The sequence below is a fragment of the Gopherus evgoodei genome, chromosome 16 (assembly GCF_007399415.2).
Source record: "Gopherus evgoodei ecotype Sinaloan lineage chromosome 16, rGopEvg1_v1.p, whole genome shotgun sequence".
NCBI lineage: Eukaryota > Metazoa > Chordata > Testudines > Testudinidae > Gopherus > Gopherus evgoodei.
This window is the reverse complement of record NC_044337.1, coordinates 3089106-3101962: the sequence shown is the minus strand read 5'-3', so window position 1 is coordinate 3101962 and position 12857 is coordinate 3089106. Positions and strand designations below refer to the sequence as shown.

Sequence of the window (12857 nt, the reverse complement as noted above, 5' to 3'; positions counted from 1 at the left end):
CTTACTGTGCCGACAGCCGGGAACCACCTTTGGTTAGCACTTCCTGTCCGGAGCCTACAGCTTCGCACCCCCTCCCGCATCCCAACCCCCTGCCCCAGCCCGAAGCCCTCTCCTGAATCAAACTCCCTACTGGAGCCCACATCCCTCACCCTCCTCTGCACCAGCCTGGAACCACTTCCTGCACCCAAACTCCTTCCCAGAGTTTGCACCCCTCACCCCTGCACCCCAACCTCCTGCCTGAAGCTCAGCCAATGCACACCCCACAGTTGAGAACGTTACACTGATTTGTGACAATCCCTGAAGGATTTTGGATCTATAAATCACAAATGACACTGAGATTAGGTGCAGTTTGACCATATGTTCCCTGCACCCAAACTCCCTCCAGAGCCTGCACCCCCTCCCCCATCCCGGTGAAAGTGAGTGAGGGTGCGGGAAAGCGAGCGACAGGGAGGGGAGCAATGGAGTGAACGGGGTGGGGCCTCGGGGAAGGGGCGGGGTAGATCCTGGGTTGATCTTAAATTCAAAAAGTGATCTTGTGTGTAAAAAGGTTTCAGACCACTGCTCTAAGGCCTGAAGAGAACCAGGTGCTGAAATTAAGAGACAGATATAAAACATGGCCTTCGCTCACAACCCACTGAAAATAAGGCTGTATTTCCTTTTTTTGCTTTCCTTTGCTCCTAATCATTTTGTTTCAGACCGGAGAGGGATAAATTACCTTATAAGTTTCTTCAGGCAGTAAGAACAATAGCGGTGTCCACACTGAGCTTGAAATGGCCTTCTCAGAATATTCTTGCACTCAGAGCAGAGGTATTTGCCCTCCAATTTAGTCCCCAGTATCTCCTTTGAAAATCCCGGCTGGTTTAAATCCAAAGAACCAGGTGGAGTCGAGTTTGCTGCTGCCATGTGAACCAAAAACCCCAGATGTGCCTCACGAGCCTGAAAAAAGAAAAATGTTTTGTCCCATTTGATTATCTTGTTCTCAGTTGGACAAGGTTCACCTTTCACTACCTTAACTGCATTTATCACCTGGAAGCTAAACTTGTTATTCCTAAACACAGGTTTGCAGTGTATTATACACACTGAAACAGCCACCTGGGCAGATTTTGTCTTAAATCATAGAAGAGAATCATAGAATCTCAGGGTTGGAAGGGACCCCAGGAGGTCATCTAGTCCAACCCCCTGCTCAAAGCAGGACCAACTCCAACTAAATCATCCCAGCCAGGGCTTTATCAAGCCTGACCTTAAAAACCTCAAAGGAAGGAGATTCCACCACTGCCCTAGGGAACCCATTCCAGTGCTTCATCACCCTTCTAGTGAAAAAGTTTTTCCTAATATCCAATCTAAACCTTCCCCACTGCAACTTGAGACCATTGCTCCTTGTTCTGGCATTTGCCAGGGGCAGTGGCTCTAAAGTTAAACATGAAACAAGGAAATGGGGTGGGGTATTCTTGCATAGTTCCCCCATCCACCTTAATTATGGAAAAATAAACTTTGGACAAATTGCTGCCTCCAGTCCAAAACAAGAGAGATCCAAGAGGAGAAAGCTTCCCTAATGTCAAACTGATCAAGAGAATAAACAAACAGCCTCCTGAAAACTTCCTACACATCAGGTGACACAGCCATGATCCAGTGTCACATACTTCCATTTCTGTCAGTTGTCAAAATTCACTGTGATTCTATATAAGGCTAGTGGCTCACCTGTGTCACAGAGAGAACCTATTTGAACAGGCAAGAGCCAAGATTTACAAATGTAATCTGAGGTGTCGGAGGGTTCCAGGTTTCTCTGAAGGTCTGTAAAACCAAGAGGCAAAAATGGTATAATCTAATGAAAGGAGTAACACACTGGGAATAAAAGGCAGAATGATGATTTATTTTTACTGTGTGCGCCATTCAGAAAACCTCCCTTCCAATGCTGCCATGTACAGACTAGATTGGAAGGTACCTTCACTCCATGTATGTTATCTTTGTATCAAAACAGCCAAACAAGCTGTAAGCTGGGGTTAGACTGAGTTCCATGCTTTTAGCATTTAAATCTGATGTATTCTGAGACCATATTTACAATACAGCCACTACACTGACACAGGTATAGAGCTGCGGCTGTAGTGTTGTAGTGTAGATGCTTCCTACACTGACGGAAGCGGTTTTTGCATTGATATAGTTAATGAGAGGTGGTAGCTAGGCTGATGGAAGAATTCTTCTGGCAACACAGTCGTGTCTATACTGGGGACTAGGTCAACCTAACTACAGCCCTCAGGGTGTAAACTTTTTCAGCCCTGAACAACATAGCTAAGTCAATCTAACTTGTAAACATAGACCAGGTGTTGCCTGATGACTGACTTTAACTAGACGTTTTTAATGTAGTCTATATTTATTAAGAGAAATAACTTGGTGTAAATTTTGGCTATTGAGCATCTATCAAGACAGTAAAAATGTCTCCCTGAAAGATAAATTAACAGTTCTAGAAAAGTTTAGGGCATCTTGCAGGATCTTTCCCTCCACAAATGTCCAATGGCACAAAAGTAATTAAGTGTAGCTGAACCACGGAGAAGATATGAGGCAGTGGTGCCTTGGGGAAGGCAAGGAGTTACAACCAGCAATGTCAGGAAGCTTAACTCCTCCATAGGTAATAAGGAGAAGACTACTGGATATTGCCTCTCACTAGCCCAAGACTCTGCCCTTGTTCCAATATGACATCCTCCCACTTTGTGGGCAGTGAACACTGCCAACAACGGCAATCACAGCAAATAATGGATTGGAGGATAGGGGGTGTGAGGGGAGAATGGAGAAGATAGAATGAGAGCAGTGCTCCTTCTGATTGCATGCAGTTATGTAGGGCCAGAAGAAGGGTAAAGCTGTGCAGGTAATGCCCTAACCTCATTGCCAATATTCATTGATAAGAGAGCCGACATCAAGGCAGGTGAAAACGCTCTTGGTTCACAGATTCCATTATACGTATACAGCAAGAGTTGAATAATCAGAGTCTCTCTGGAGAAAAGGTAAAATTTCAACGAGAATGTTCCCAACGCAGAGGAATCAGTGTATGAAAAATTAAGCACATTGATCACAGAACATGTTCTTAAGTGTGTGTAAAGGGTCCGAAATGGCCACAATTTGACCTAGAGGTTTGTATACACGACTCGAAATCAGCAAGTCTAATTAGGTTATATTCCTGGCTCTGCCACAGACTCAAAGTCTGATCTTGAACATATAAATCCCCCTCTACACCTCCGCTGTCAAATGGAGTTACCAGTACTTAGCTACTACACAGGAGAGTCCTGAAGGTTAATTTATCAATGTTTATAAAGGGCCCTGAGGACCACTGGTAGAAGGCACTCTATAGCAGGAGTCTCAAAGATGCGGCCCGCAGCTCCCTGCACCAACCTGCAGTTATTTCCTGTGGCTGCCAAGCTCCCTTCACCTGCCGCCCCCCGCACGCTGCGTCCCCGCTCCTCTGCCTACCTCTAGGTGCTTCCCACCATCAAACAGCTTAGCGCTTTCCAGGAGGGAGCAGGGAAGAGCAGGGAGCCATGCGCCCAGGGGAGGAGGCGGAGAAGAGGCAGGACAGGGGCAGGGATTTGGGGAAGGGGTTGGAATAGGGGTGAGGAAGGGGTGGGAAGAGGCAGGGCAGGGGTGGGGTGGAGTGAGGGGTGTGTGATTGTACCTTTATTTGAAAAGGTGCCAGTGATGCGGCCCTTGGGCAAATATACCAGTCCTCAGGTGGCCCTCATGGTGATTTGAGTTTGAAACCCCTGGCTCCATAGGATGTGGAGACCATTATTAATTACCCTGTTCCAAGTGGGCTAACAGACTAGTGGTTTCCTTCCCTTTACTCCCAGTAAAACTACCCTAACCAAAAGCAAGGTGGATTCCACTGCCTACATACACTAGCTCTTGTAACTACCAGCATTTCTGGGGAGAAGAGGCATAACTTATAACCAATCACTTTTAGTTCTGTATTGCTGCCTTTTTCCCCCCTACAAGGCAAACTTAATGGCACAGCCTGTTAAAAAGCTTTCTGGATTGGCCAGACATTGTTGTGATGGAACAGTTCATGTAAATGCCAAATAACCCAGAATCACTAGCTAAGAACAATTCAGAAGTCAGTCTGACATAATAGCAATAAGCCACTCCACTGCTGGTTGCATTTAATTTAGCCAAGAATTTTGACGTTCACCTTCAGTGAAAACCCTGGCTGTTTCATGAAGGGAAAAAAATATGCTCTGGCTAAACCACAAGATATGAGCTTGATCCAGGAATTACTGGGTGATATCTTTTGGCCTATGTCACACAGGAGGTCAGACCAGATTCTCTTAATGATCCCTTCTTTGGTCTTAAAGTCTATGAATCCAGGGTGCTACTGAGTCTGCACTTCCCTCTAATGGAATGCTTAGCCAGGAATTAGAGGTAGTCAGGGACTTTTCTACAAAATGGTTTTTCATCAGAAAATGCCAATCAAAACCAAAACTGTGTGTGGTAATAGATCAGTTCCAATGAAACTGTCTTCTGAAAAGTTTCTCATGTCCAGGACAGAATTTCTGGTCAGACAGAAGCTACTGAGCCAGAATAGCTTGATAGTTAGTCACATCCCGGCTCCAAATTAGGTAGAGCAGAGACTTGAACCTTGGGTCTCCCACATCCCAAGAGAGTGCCATAACCACCAGGCTGCTCTGGGGTGAGTTCTCGCTGACTCTCCACAAAACATTTCGGATTTGTCCCAATGCAGAAAAGAAAACTTTTCGATTCTCGAAACCGTTCATTGACAGCCGTTACCTGTGCAGCTCCACCAGTGACCCGGAGGAGGGATACGCAACTGGTGGCCCAAAAGACAAATCTGGCCTGTTAGATCATTGTAATGGTCAGGAAAGACACAGGGCTTTGCATGGGCCAGGTCCTTCCTGCACATAAATCTGCGCATCACATGATGCTGTAGCAAGAGCCAACAAGCTGGCGCAGGGAACCAGACCCAACTCCATGGGACAGGAGCTGTTGCTGTGAGGTGAGCACAGAACTGGCTCTTTCTCCAGCCCTGCACCAGGACCAGATTTCCCCCTCCCTGCAACCACTCAGGGCAGGACCCTATTTTCCGCCACATCATACACCCCTGCTAGCCAAAGGATTTTAGTGGATTTTGTGGCCTTCTACTACCTTAAAGTTACCCATCCCTAACCTAGAGAGATGCTAGAGCATACCATGCTGCACTTTCCATATCAGCTGAGATCTGAATCCAAGGATTTCATTGCCTGTGGTCATCAAAAGGCAAGCTTAAAGAGCTGGCGGGTGAATGTGTTCTCATGTGTTCAGTTTAAATAAGTATGGGGGCATCTGTGGGGCACTGTAACTATAAATAAATGGACCTGTACATTTTATCCTTTATTCATGTTATGCCTACCTAAACATTTGTACTGTGCTCATCACTACAGTAGCTGTATCTTTCTTCCACACCCCACTCAGTTATCATCATGGAAAGACTAGATCAGCAAAGCAGTTTTTACATTCTGATCAGAAGATTAAAAGAGTTGCATTAATTCTAACTCTTCTAAGAGCAAGTTCCCACAATCATGGGCCAATTACTGAGAAAATTGAGTCTTACACTTGAGTCTCACTCTGCTGGTTGACAGCTGCATTATTAACCACTTTCATTCCTTCAGTGGAATATAGCTAGAATGGAAGACCATAGTCTGAGAGAGCAAGGCAATCCCTCAGGTACTTTGGGTCAATCCCATGAAGAGCTCTGAAGACAAGGACTGAAACTCTGAGACACACACACTTTAGTGTTCAGGTCTAGTTTAATTATAATATAAATGTAGTGCCCTTTATGGACTGATTAACTCACAAAAATGTTATTTCTGCCAAAAGCACCATAGAATATCAGGGTTGGAAGGGACCTCAGGAGGTCATTTAGTCCAACCCCCTGTTCAAAGTAGGACCAATCCCCAACTAAATCCCTAAATGGCACCCTCAAGGATTGAACTTGCAACCCTGGGTTTAGCAGGCCAATGCCCAAACCACTGAGCAGGGTGTCGATTATACAACAGCTGCACAGAAAACAAAAAATTAGTGGGGTTGGCAAGTGAGGGAGCGAGTGTATAGGTCTGTGGTACTGCAATTTCTCTCATTAATAAGAGTGTAGCCCTATTACACCAACATATTCATGTGGCTACAGCGGCTGAACAACAGTAATGCGAGAATATGGATTCTACAATCCATACAGAAACTGATTGTTTTTAATTGTTTTCCTCCTTTTATAATTTTTGGGTGAATTTCATACTTGAAAACTCTGAAGGCTGAATCCCCACAGGACAGCAGTTCAGAATCCTGCTCATTGTGTTTAATCACTGACACAATTTAACCCATGGCCATGCTAATGAGAATGGCCAACCAAGTGTCAGTTAATGTGGTCCATAAAGGTTTTTGCAAGACCATCTCCTCCCATCTGCTGGGAACTAGACTGACATTCACCCACTAAGTTTACAGGTTGTCAGGGACTGGGGCCCACCTTTCTGACAAGCACAGCTCTGTACACTGCCTGCAGTGGTATTTCCCAGCATTTCGGGCAATGCTAAGTAGGATGTGAACCAGGCGAAGTGTTCAGAAATGGCCAAGGATCAGTGTTTGTGGCTGAGAGCACATTACTGTGCCTACTGCCAATACCTACTGGGGTGGTTTATCGCCGGTTGGCATTTCCAGGCTGGACTGGTCTGTAAGATCTGGGGATCGCCCACACAGAGGGAACAACAAGGCGCAGCTTAGTAAGAGCAACCCCAGACTTCAGTCGGCCCGCTCCCCGGGGCACACTTCAGCTCCGAGCAGACACAATCCCGCAGCGAAGGCCGCCCCTCAGCCCCTTCCCGCCGCGGCCAGACACGCACAGGGACCCGCCGGCGGAGAGAGTTCCCAGCGCAGCGCCCGGGCTGCCAGCCTGCGATTTCCCCGCCGGCACTTCCCGTCTCCATTTCCTCCCGCCAACGCCGCTTGCTCCAGTGCCCGGGCGGGGCTCTCCCCGCTGCCCCCCGGACTCGGCAGCCAGCCCGGGGCCACGCACGCGCAGGGACCGAGCCCAGCCTCCAGCGGGACGCGACGGGACCGGACCGGGCCCCGCCGCTCGGCCGCTGCCACGCGCCCCCGCCGGCCCTGGGCCAAGCTCCCGGGGCCAACACCCCGCCACGGGGCGGACGCGGGCCAGGCACACAGGGGGCCGGCCGGCCTCGGGGGCAGGGGGGGGGTGACTGCCTCACTTACCGGCAGCCTCGCTCCGCTCCCCGCCAGCAACACCGGAAGCACCCCCATAAGCCACGCCCACCGGACGCGTCCTCAGGCCACGCCCCTCGCCGGCTAAGCCCCGCCTTCGCCTTCGCCTCCGCTCGGTGCCGGTGCCAGCAGCGGCAGTTGGTGGCGGTTGAGGGGCAGTTCTGTCACGCGCGGCAGCTGGCACCTCCCCCACGGGGCCCCGACCCTCTGTCACCCGCAGACCACAGCACCCCGCCCCCCCGGGCCCGATCCTCTGTCACCCCCAGACCGCAGCACCCCGCCCCCCCGGCCCGATCCTCTGTCACCCCCAGACCGCAGCACCCCGCCCCCCCGGCCCGATCCTCTGTCACCCCCAGACCGCAGCACCCCGCCCCCCCGGCCCCGACCCTCTGTCACCCCAGACCGCAGCACCCCGCCCCCCCGGCCCGATCCTCTGTCACCCCCAGACCGCAGCACCCCGCCCCCCCGGCCTCGTACCTCTGTCACCCCCAGACCGCAGCACCCCGCCCCCCCGGCCTCGTGCCTCTGTCACCCCCAGACCGCAGCACCCCGCCCCCCCGGCCTCGTGCCTCTGTCACCCCCAGACCGCAGCACCCCGCCCCCCCGGCCCCGACCCTCTGTCACCCCCAGACCGCAGCACCCCGCCCCCCGGCCTCGTGCCTCTGTCACCCCCAGACCGCAGCACCCCGCCCCCCCGGCCTCGTGCCTCTGTCACCCCCAGACCGCAGCACCCCGCCCCCCCCGGCCCGACCCTCTGTCACCCCAGACCGCAGCACCCCGCCCCCCGGCCCTGACCCTCTGTCACCCCCAGACCGCAGCACCCCGCCCCCCGGCCCCGACCCTCTGTCACCCCCAGACCGCAGCACCCCGCCCCCCCGGCCCCGACCCTCTGTCACCCCCAGACCGCAGCACCCCGCCCCCCGGCCCCGACCTCTGTCACCCCCAGACCGCAGCACCCCGCCCCCCCGGCCTCGCGCCTCTGTCACCCCCAGACCACAGCACCCCGCCCCCCCGGGCCCGACCCTCTGTCACCCCCAGACCAGCAGCACCCCGCCCCCCCGGCCCCGACCCTCTGTCACCCCCAGACCACAGCACCCCGCCCCCCCGGCCTCGTGCCTCTGTCACCCCCAGACCGCAGCACCCCGCCCCCCGGCCTCGTGCCTCTGTCACCCCCAGACCGCAGCACCCCGCCCCCCCGGCCCCGACCCTCTGTCACCCCCAGACCACAGCACCCCGCCCCCCCCGGCCCCGACCCTCTGTCACCCCCAGACCGCAGCACCCCGCCCCCCGGCCCCGACCCTCTGTCACCCCCAGACCGCAGCACCCCGCCCCCCCGGCCCCGACCCTCTGTCACCCCCAGACCGCAGCACCCCGCCCCCCCGGCCCCGACCCTCTGTCACCCCCAGACCGCAGCACCCCGCCCCCCCGGCCCCGACCCTCTGTCACCCCCAGACCGCAGCACCCCGCCCCCCGGCCCCGACCCTCTGTCACCCCCAGACCGCAGCACCCCGCCCCCCGGCCTCGTGCCTCTGTCACCCCCAGACCGCAGCACCCCGCCCCCCGGCCCGACCCTCTGTCACCCCCAGACCGCAGCACCCCGCCCCCCCGGCCCCGACCCTCTGTCACCCCCAGACCGCAGCACCCCGCCCCCCCGGCCCCGACCCTCTGTCACCCCCAGACCGCAGCACCCCCGCCCCCCCGGCCCCGACCCTCTGTCACCCCCAGACCGCAGCACCCCGCCCCCCGGCCCCGACCCTCTGTCACCCCCAGACCGCAGCACCCCGCCCCCCCGGCCCCGACCCTCTGTCACCCCCAGACCGCAGCACCCCGCCCCCCCGGCCCCGACCCTCTGTCACCCCCAGACCGCAGCACCCCGCCCCCCGGCCCTCGACCTCTGTCACCCCCAGACCGCAGCACCCCGCCCCCCCGGCCTCGGCCCTCTGTCACCCCCAGACCGCAGCACCCCGCCCCCCCGGCCCCGACCCTCTGTCACCCCCAGACCGCAGCACCCCGCCCCCCGGCCTCGACCCTCTGTCACCCCCAGACCGCAGCACCCCGCCCCCCCGGCCCGACCCTCTGTCACCCCCAGACCGCAGCACCCCGCCCCCCGGCCCCGACCCTCTGTCACCCCCAGACCGCAGCACCCCGCCCCCCCGGCCCCGACCCTCTGTCACCCCCAGACCGCAGCACCCCGCCCCCCCGACCCTGTGTCTGGGTCACAGCACTCTGCCTACCCTCCTGGCCCTGTACCTGTGTCACCCCCTGTTCCACAGCATCCTGCCCTGTGTCTGGGTCACCCCTCACACCCCTGACCTGTGCCTGTGACACCCCCAGACCACGGCAACCTGCCCTCCCTGGCCCTGGGTCACCCTCTGACCCATCCCCTCATGCCCATGGCATCCTGCCTCCCCAGATCCTTTGCCTGTGACCTCCCCCGGACCCGTGCCTGTGTCATGCCCCCCCGAACGGCACCCTGCCTAACCCTAACCCTTCACAGCACCTTGCCCCCTCCCCGCAGGCCCACAACACAACACAATCCCCCTGCACCTCATGTTTATCCATCCCTGTGTTAAGGCTGTCTTGGATGCAGATCATAGTTCTCTCCTCAGAGCTCCCAGGAACCACGTTCTCTACTTCTCCTTCCTCAGAACAAGTAGTGGGTTCTTAAGAGGATGATCTAAATCTCGCTTCCAACCTGCCACCTCCCACTCACAGATCACCAGCCTCATAGAGGGCCCTCCATGCTGCCTGCTTCCATGGGCTAAATTTCACTGGGTGAAATTGAATGGCTTGTGTTAGAGAGGAGGTCAGACTAGATCAATGGTTCTCAAACTGGTGGGGAGCCCTGACGGGGGTGGGTCACGAGCTGTCAGCCTCCACCTCAACCCGCACTTTGCTCAAGGATTTATAATGGTGTTAAATATATAAAAAACTTTTTAATTTATTAGGGGGGGTCGCACTCAGAGGCTTTCTATGTGAGAGGGGTCACCAGTACAAAAGTTTGAGAACCACTGGACTACACATCCAGAGACGAGCCCCCTCTCCCCACACACAGAGTTTGCAAGCTCCTCAGGGCTGGCTCCTGTCATTTCGCTGAGCTGTAAATGCCAGGCACATCCATTGCGCCACACAAGTAGACAATACTAAAACATGAATAATTAATAAAGCTTTTCAAAAGCCCCTGCTGTCATAGCTTCCCCCCACTCTCCACCCCCTTGCTTCAAGTTAATAAAGAATCACAGAAATTCCACTCCCTGCACTTTCCGGAATCAGACACCTCATGCAAAACACCACTTTGCCTGGCTTGGGGCAGCTGAAGCAGCCACAGTTCTTCCCAGCATCATTCAAAAGAGAAACCCCTTGCTAGACAGAATGGAAGTGAGATCTGAGGTTTCGTTTCTCAATTCCCTTGGGGAATGAAATGCTCTTATCTGAGATGGCCTGACTCAGAAGAACACCTGGGTACTACTACTTCCATTCATCCCAACCTCATCACTGTGGGATCCCAACACCTTACCAAGGTACAGAAATTAAAGTACTTCCCAACAGCTTGTGATCTTACAGAAACTGAGGTGCCCAATAGTATAGAGTCAACAGCAGAGCTGGGAGTATAACTTACATTGTGTGTCACCCAGTCCTGTGCTGTAATCACTAAACATACTATCTCCACCCTGCAGAGCCTACAGCATTTACTCTGTGCTTGAGAACAGCATGGCCCCTATTGAAAACCCATTGAAGGCAATGGAGACTCACAGACTTTGGATCAGCCTCATTCTATAATCCCCTAGGGCAAAATCCTGACCCTATGGACTTCAATGGAGCCAGGATGTCACCCCTACAGTACAGATGTGTAATCCTTCAAAACAACAGACTTTTCAAATGAATTCAGACTGCTAGAAAGCCTTAGTCCAAGCCTTTCAGCCCAAGGTTCCCAGGTCAAATCCAGCCCAGTGTGGCAGTGGCTCGAAATCAGTGACTCCTGTCAAATGAGTTGCTGATCTTGGACCAGTCCTTAGTGAACAGTTGGTGCCTGCACCACACAACCCGCCACCATGGGCGGCGGGTATCAAAGGCCAAGGAAGGCTAAGCTTCCCCTAACCCAGGCCATTGCCCCACCCATGATCTGCCCTGAGGTCTTGCCAACCTCCCCCTCTCCCCTGAAGCCAACAGAGACACTGGTCCAGCCAGCAGCCTGGAGATGGGGTCGCCCGGGGCAGGGCTGGCTGGGCCAGGGCTTCACCGGCCACGGGGGGGAGGGGCTAGCCTACCCAAAGATGGGGTTCATGCCCACCATCAACTGGCCCCTGTTGGCAGCCTCAGCAGAGGGGGCCATGGACTGCATGGGCACTGGAAAGTACTCACCCCCCTGAGCGGTCTTTAGAGGTCAAGTTGATTAGCAGGGCAGTTTAGCTTCTGTCCAGTCTATCTGTGCAGGCATCTGTATTACATCAATAATGCTGCAGCCCGTGCTGTGTCTGTTGACTGAGCACATGATGAATTTCACTCTGCATAAGACAATCTATCCACCACTCGAGGCTCTCTGCTAAGAACTCCAGGCAATGTACCTCTTCTCCATGCCACACAGGACACCTGCAGACCACTCTGAGGCATGTGGGCTAAACCCCAGGATGAGGACTGGCCTCCAAAGACTCTTTAGCACACTTGATTGCCTTAAACAAAGCAGCAGAGCTCCCTTACCTTTGAAAAGAGTGACATAGCTCATTCCAGCTCTGAGAATCAGCTCTTGGCTGGGCAGTGATTGCTTAGAACAGAAAGTGGAAGTGAGACGCATGCCTAGAGAAGAGTCAGAAGGGGGCTGGCTTTGTTTTAATAAGAACTGCGGAGAAAGGAATTGAAAACCAAAACCATATGTGAAGTTCCAGGCCAGCAATAGCCACCCAGAGGTGCTTTCACAGGGGGAACTTGGTTTTGCTAAAGGTCAGGCCAAAAGACCTGTGACTTTTACAAAGACAGGCGTACATTTCAAAGCAAATCATTATATTCCACCTCCCTAACCACCCCATAGAGATTATTTGATACAGCTTAGCAAATCCAAGTCCTTTTGGGGCAGTGCAAGGGGCTCTTGGATCTCTTCATTGTGTCATAGTGTACTTAGATTTCCAGAAAGCCTTTGACAAGGTCCCTCACCAAAGGCTCTTACGTAAATTAAGTTGTCATGGGATAAGAGGGAAGATGCTTTCATGGATTGAGAACTGGTTAAAAGACAGGGAACAAAGGGTAGGAATAAATGGTAAATTTTCAGAATGGAGAGGGGTAACTAGTGGTGTTCCCCAAGGGTCAGTCCTAGGACCAATCCTATTCAACTTATTCATAAATGATCTGGAGAAAGGGGTAAACAGTGAAGTGGCAAAGTTTGCAGATGATACTAAACTCTCAAGATAGTTCAGACCAAAGCAGACCATGAAGAACTTCAAAAAGGTCTCACAAATCTAAGCGACTGGGCAACAAAATGGCAAATTAAATTTAATGTGGATAAATGTAAAGTAATGCATGTGGGAAAAATAACCCCAACTATACATACAATATGATGGGGGCTAATTTAGCTACAGCTAATCAGGAAAGAGATTTTGGAGTCATCATGGATAGTT

The 12857-nt window shown here is 53.5% G+C and overlaps 1 protein-coding gene across 4 annotated transcripts in view; it reads right to left on the bottom strand.

Moving 5' to 3' along the window:
- The window catches only part of TRAF2 (TNF receptor associated factor 2), a 46880-nt gene extending 34866 nt beyond the window's left edge, over window positions 1–12014 (bottom strand). For 2 of the 4 annotated variants that reach the window (XM_030536086.1, XM_030536089.1), the window contains exons 1-2: window positions 7240–7306; window positions 716–936 (exon numbers count right to left, since the gene is read on the bottom strand). In XM_030536086.1, coding sequence (XP_030391946.1) covers window positions 716–936; window positions 7240–7287 — 269 coding nt within the window. In that variant the 5' untranslated portion in view covers window positions 7288–7306. Of the gene's footprint in view, window positions 1–715; window positions 937–1698; window positions 1792–7239; window positions 7307–11946 lie in introns of those variants that run through there. The other 2 variants (XM_030536087.1, XM_030536088.1) reach the window with 2 other exon arrangements.
- Window positions 12015–12857: the final 843 nt, after the last annotated feature.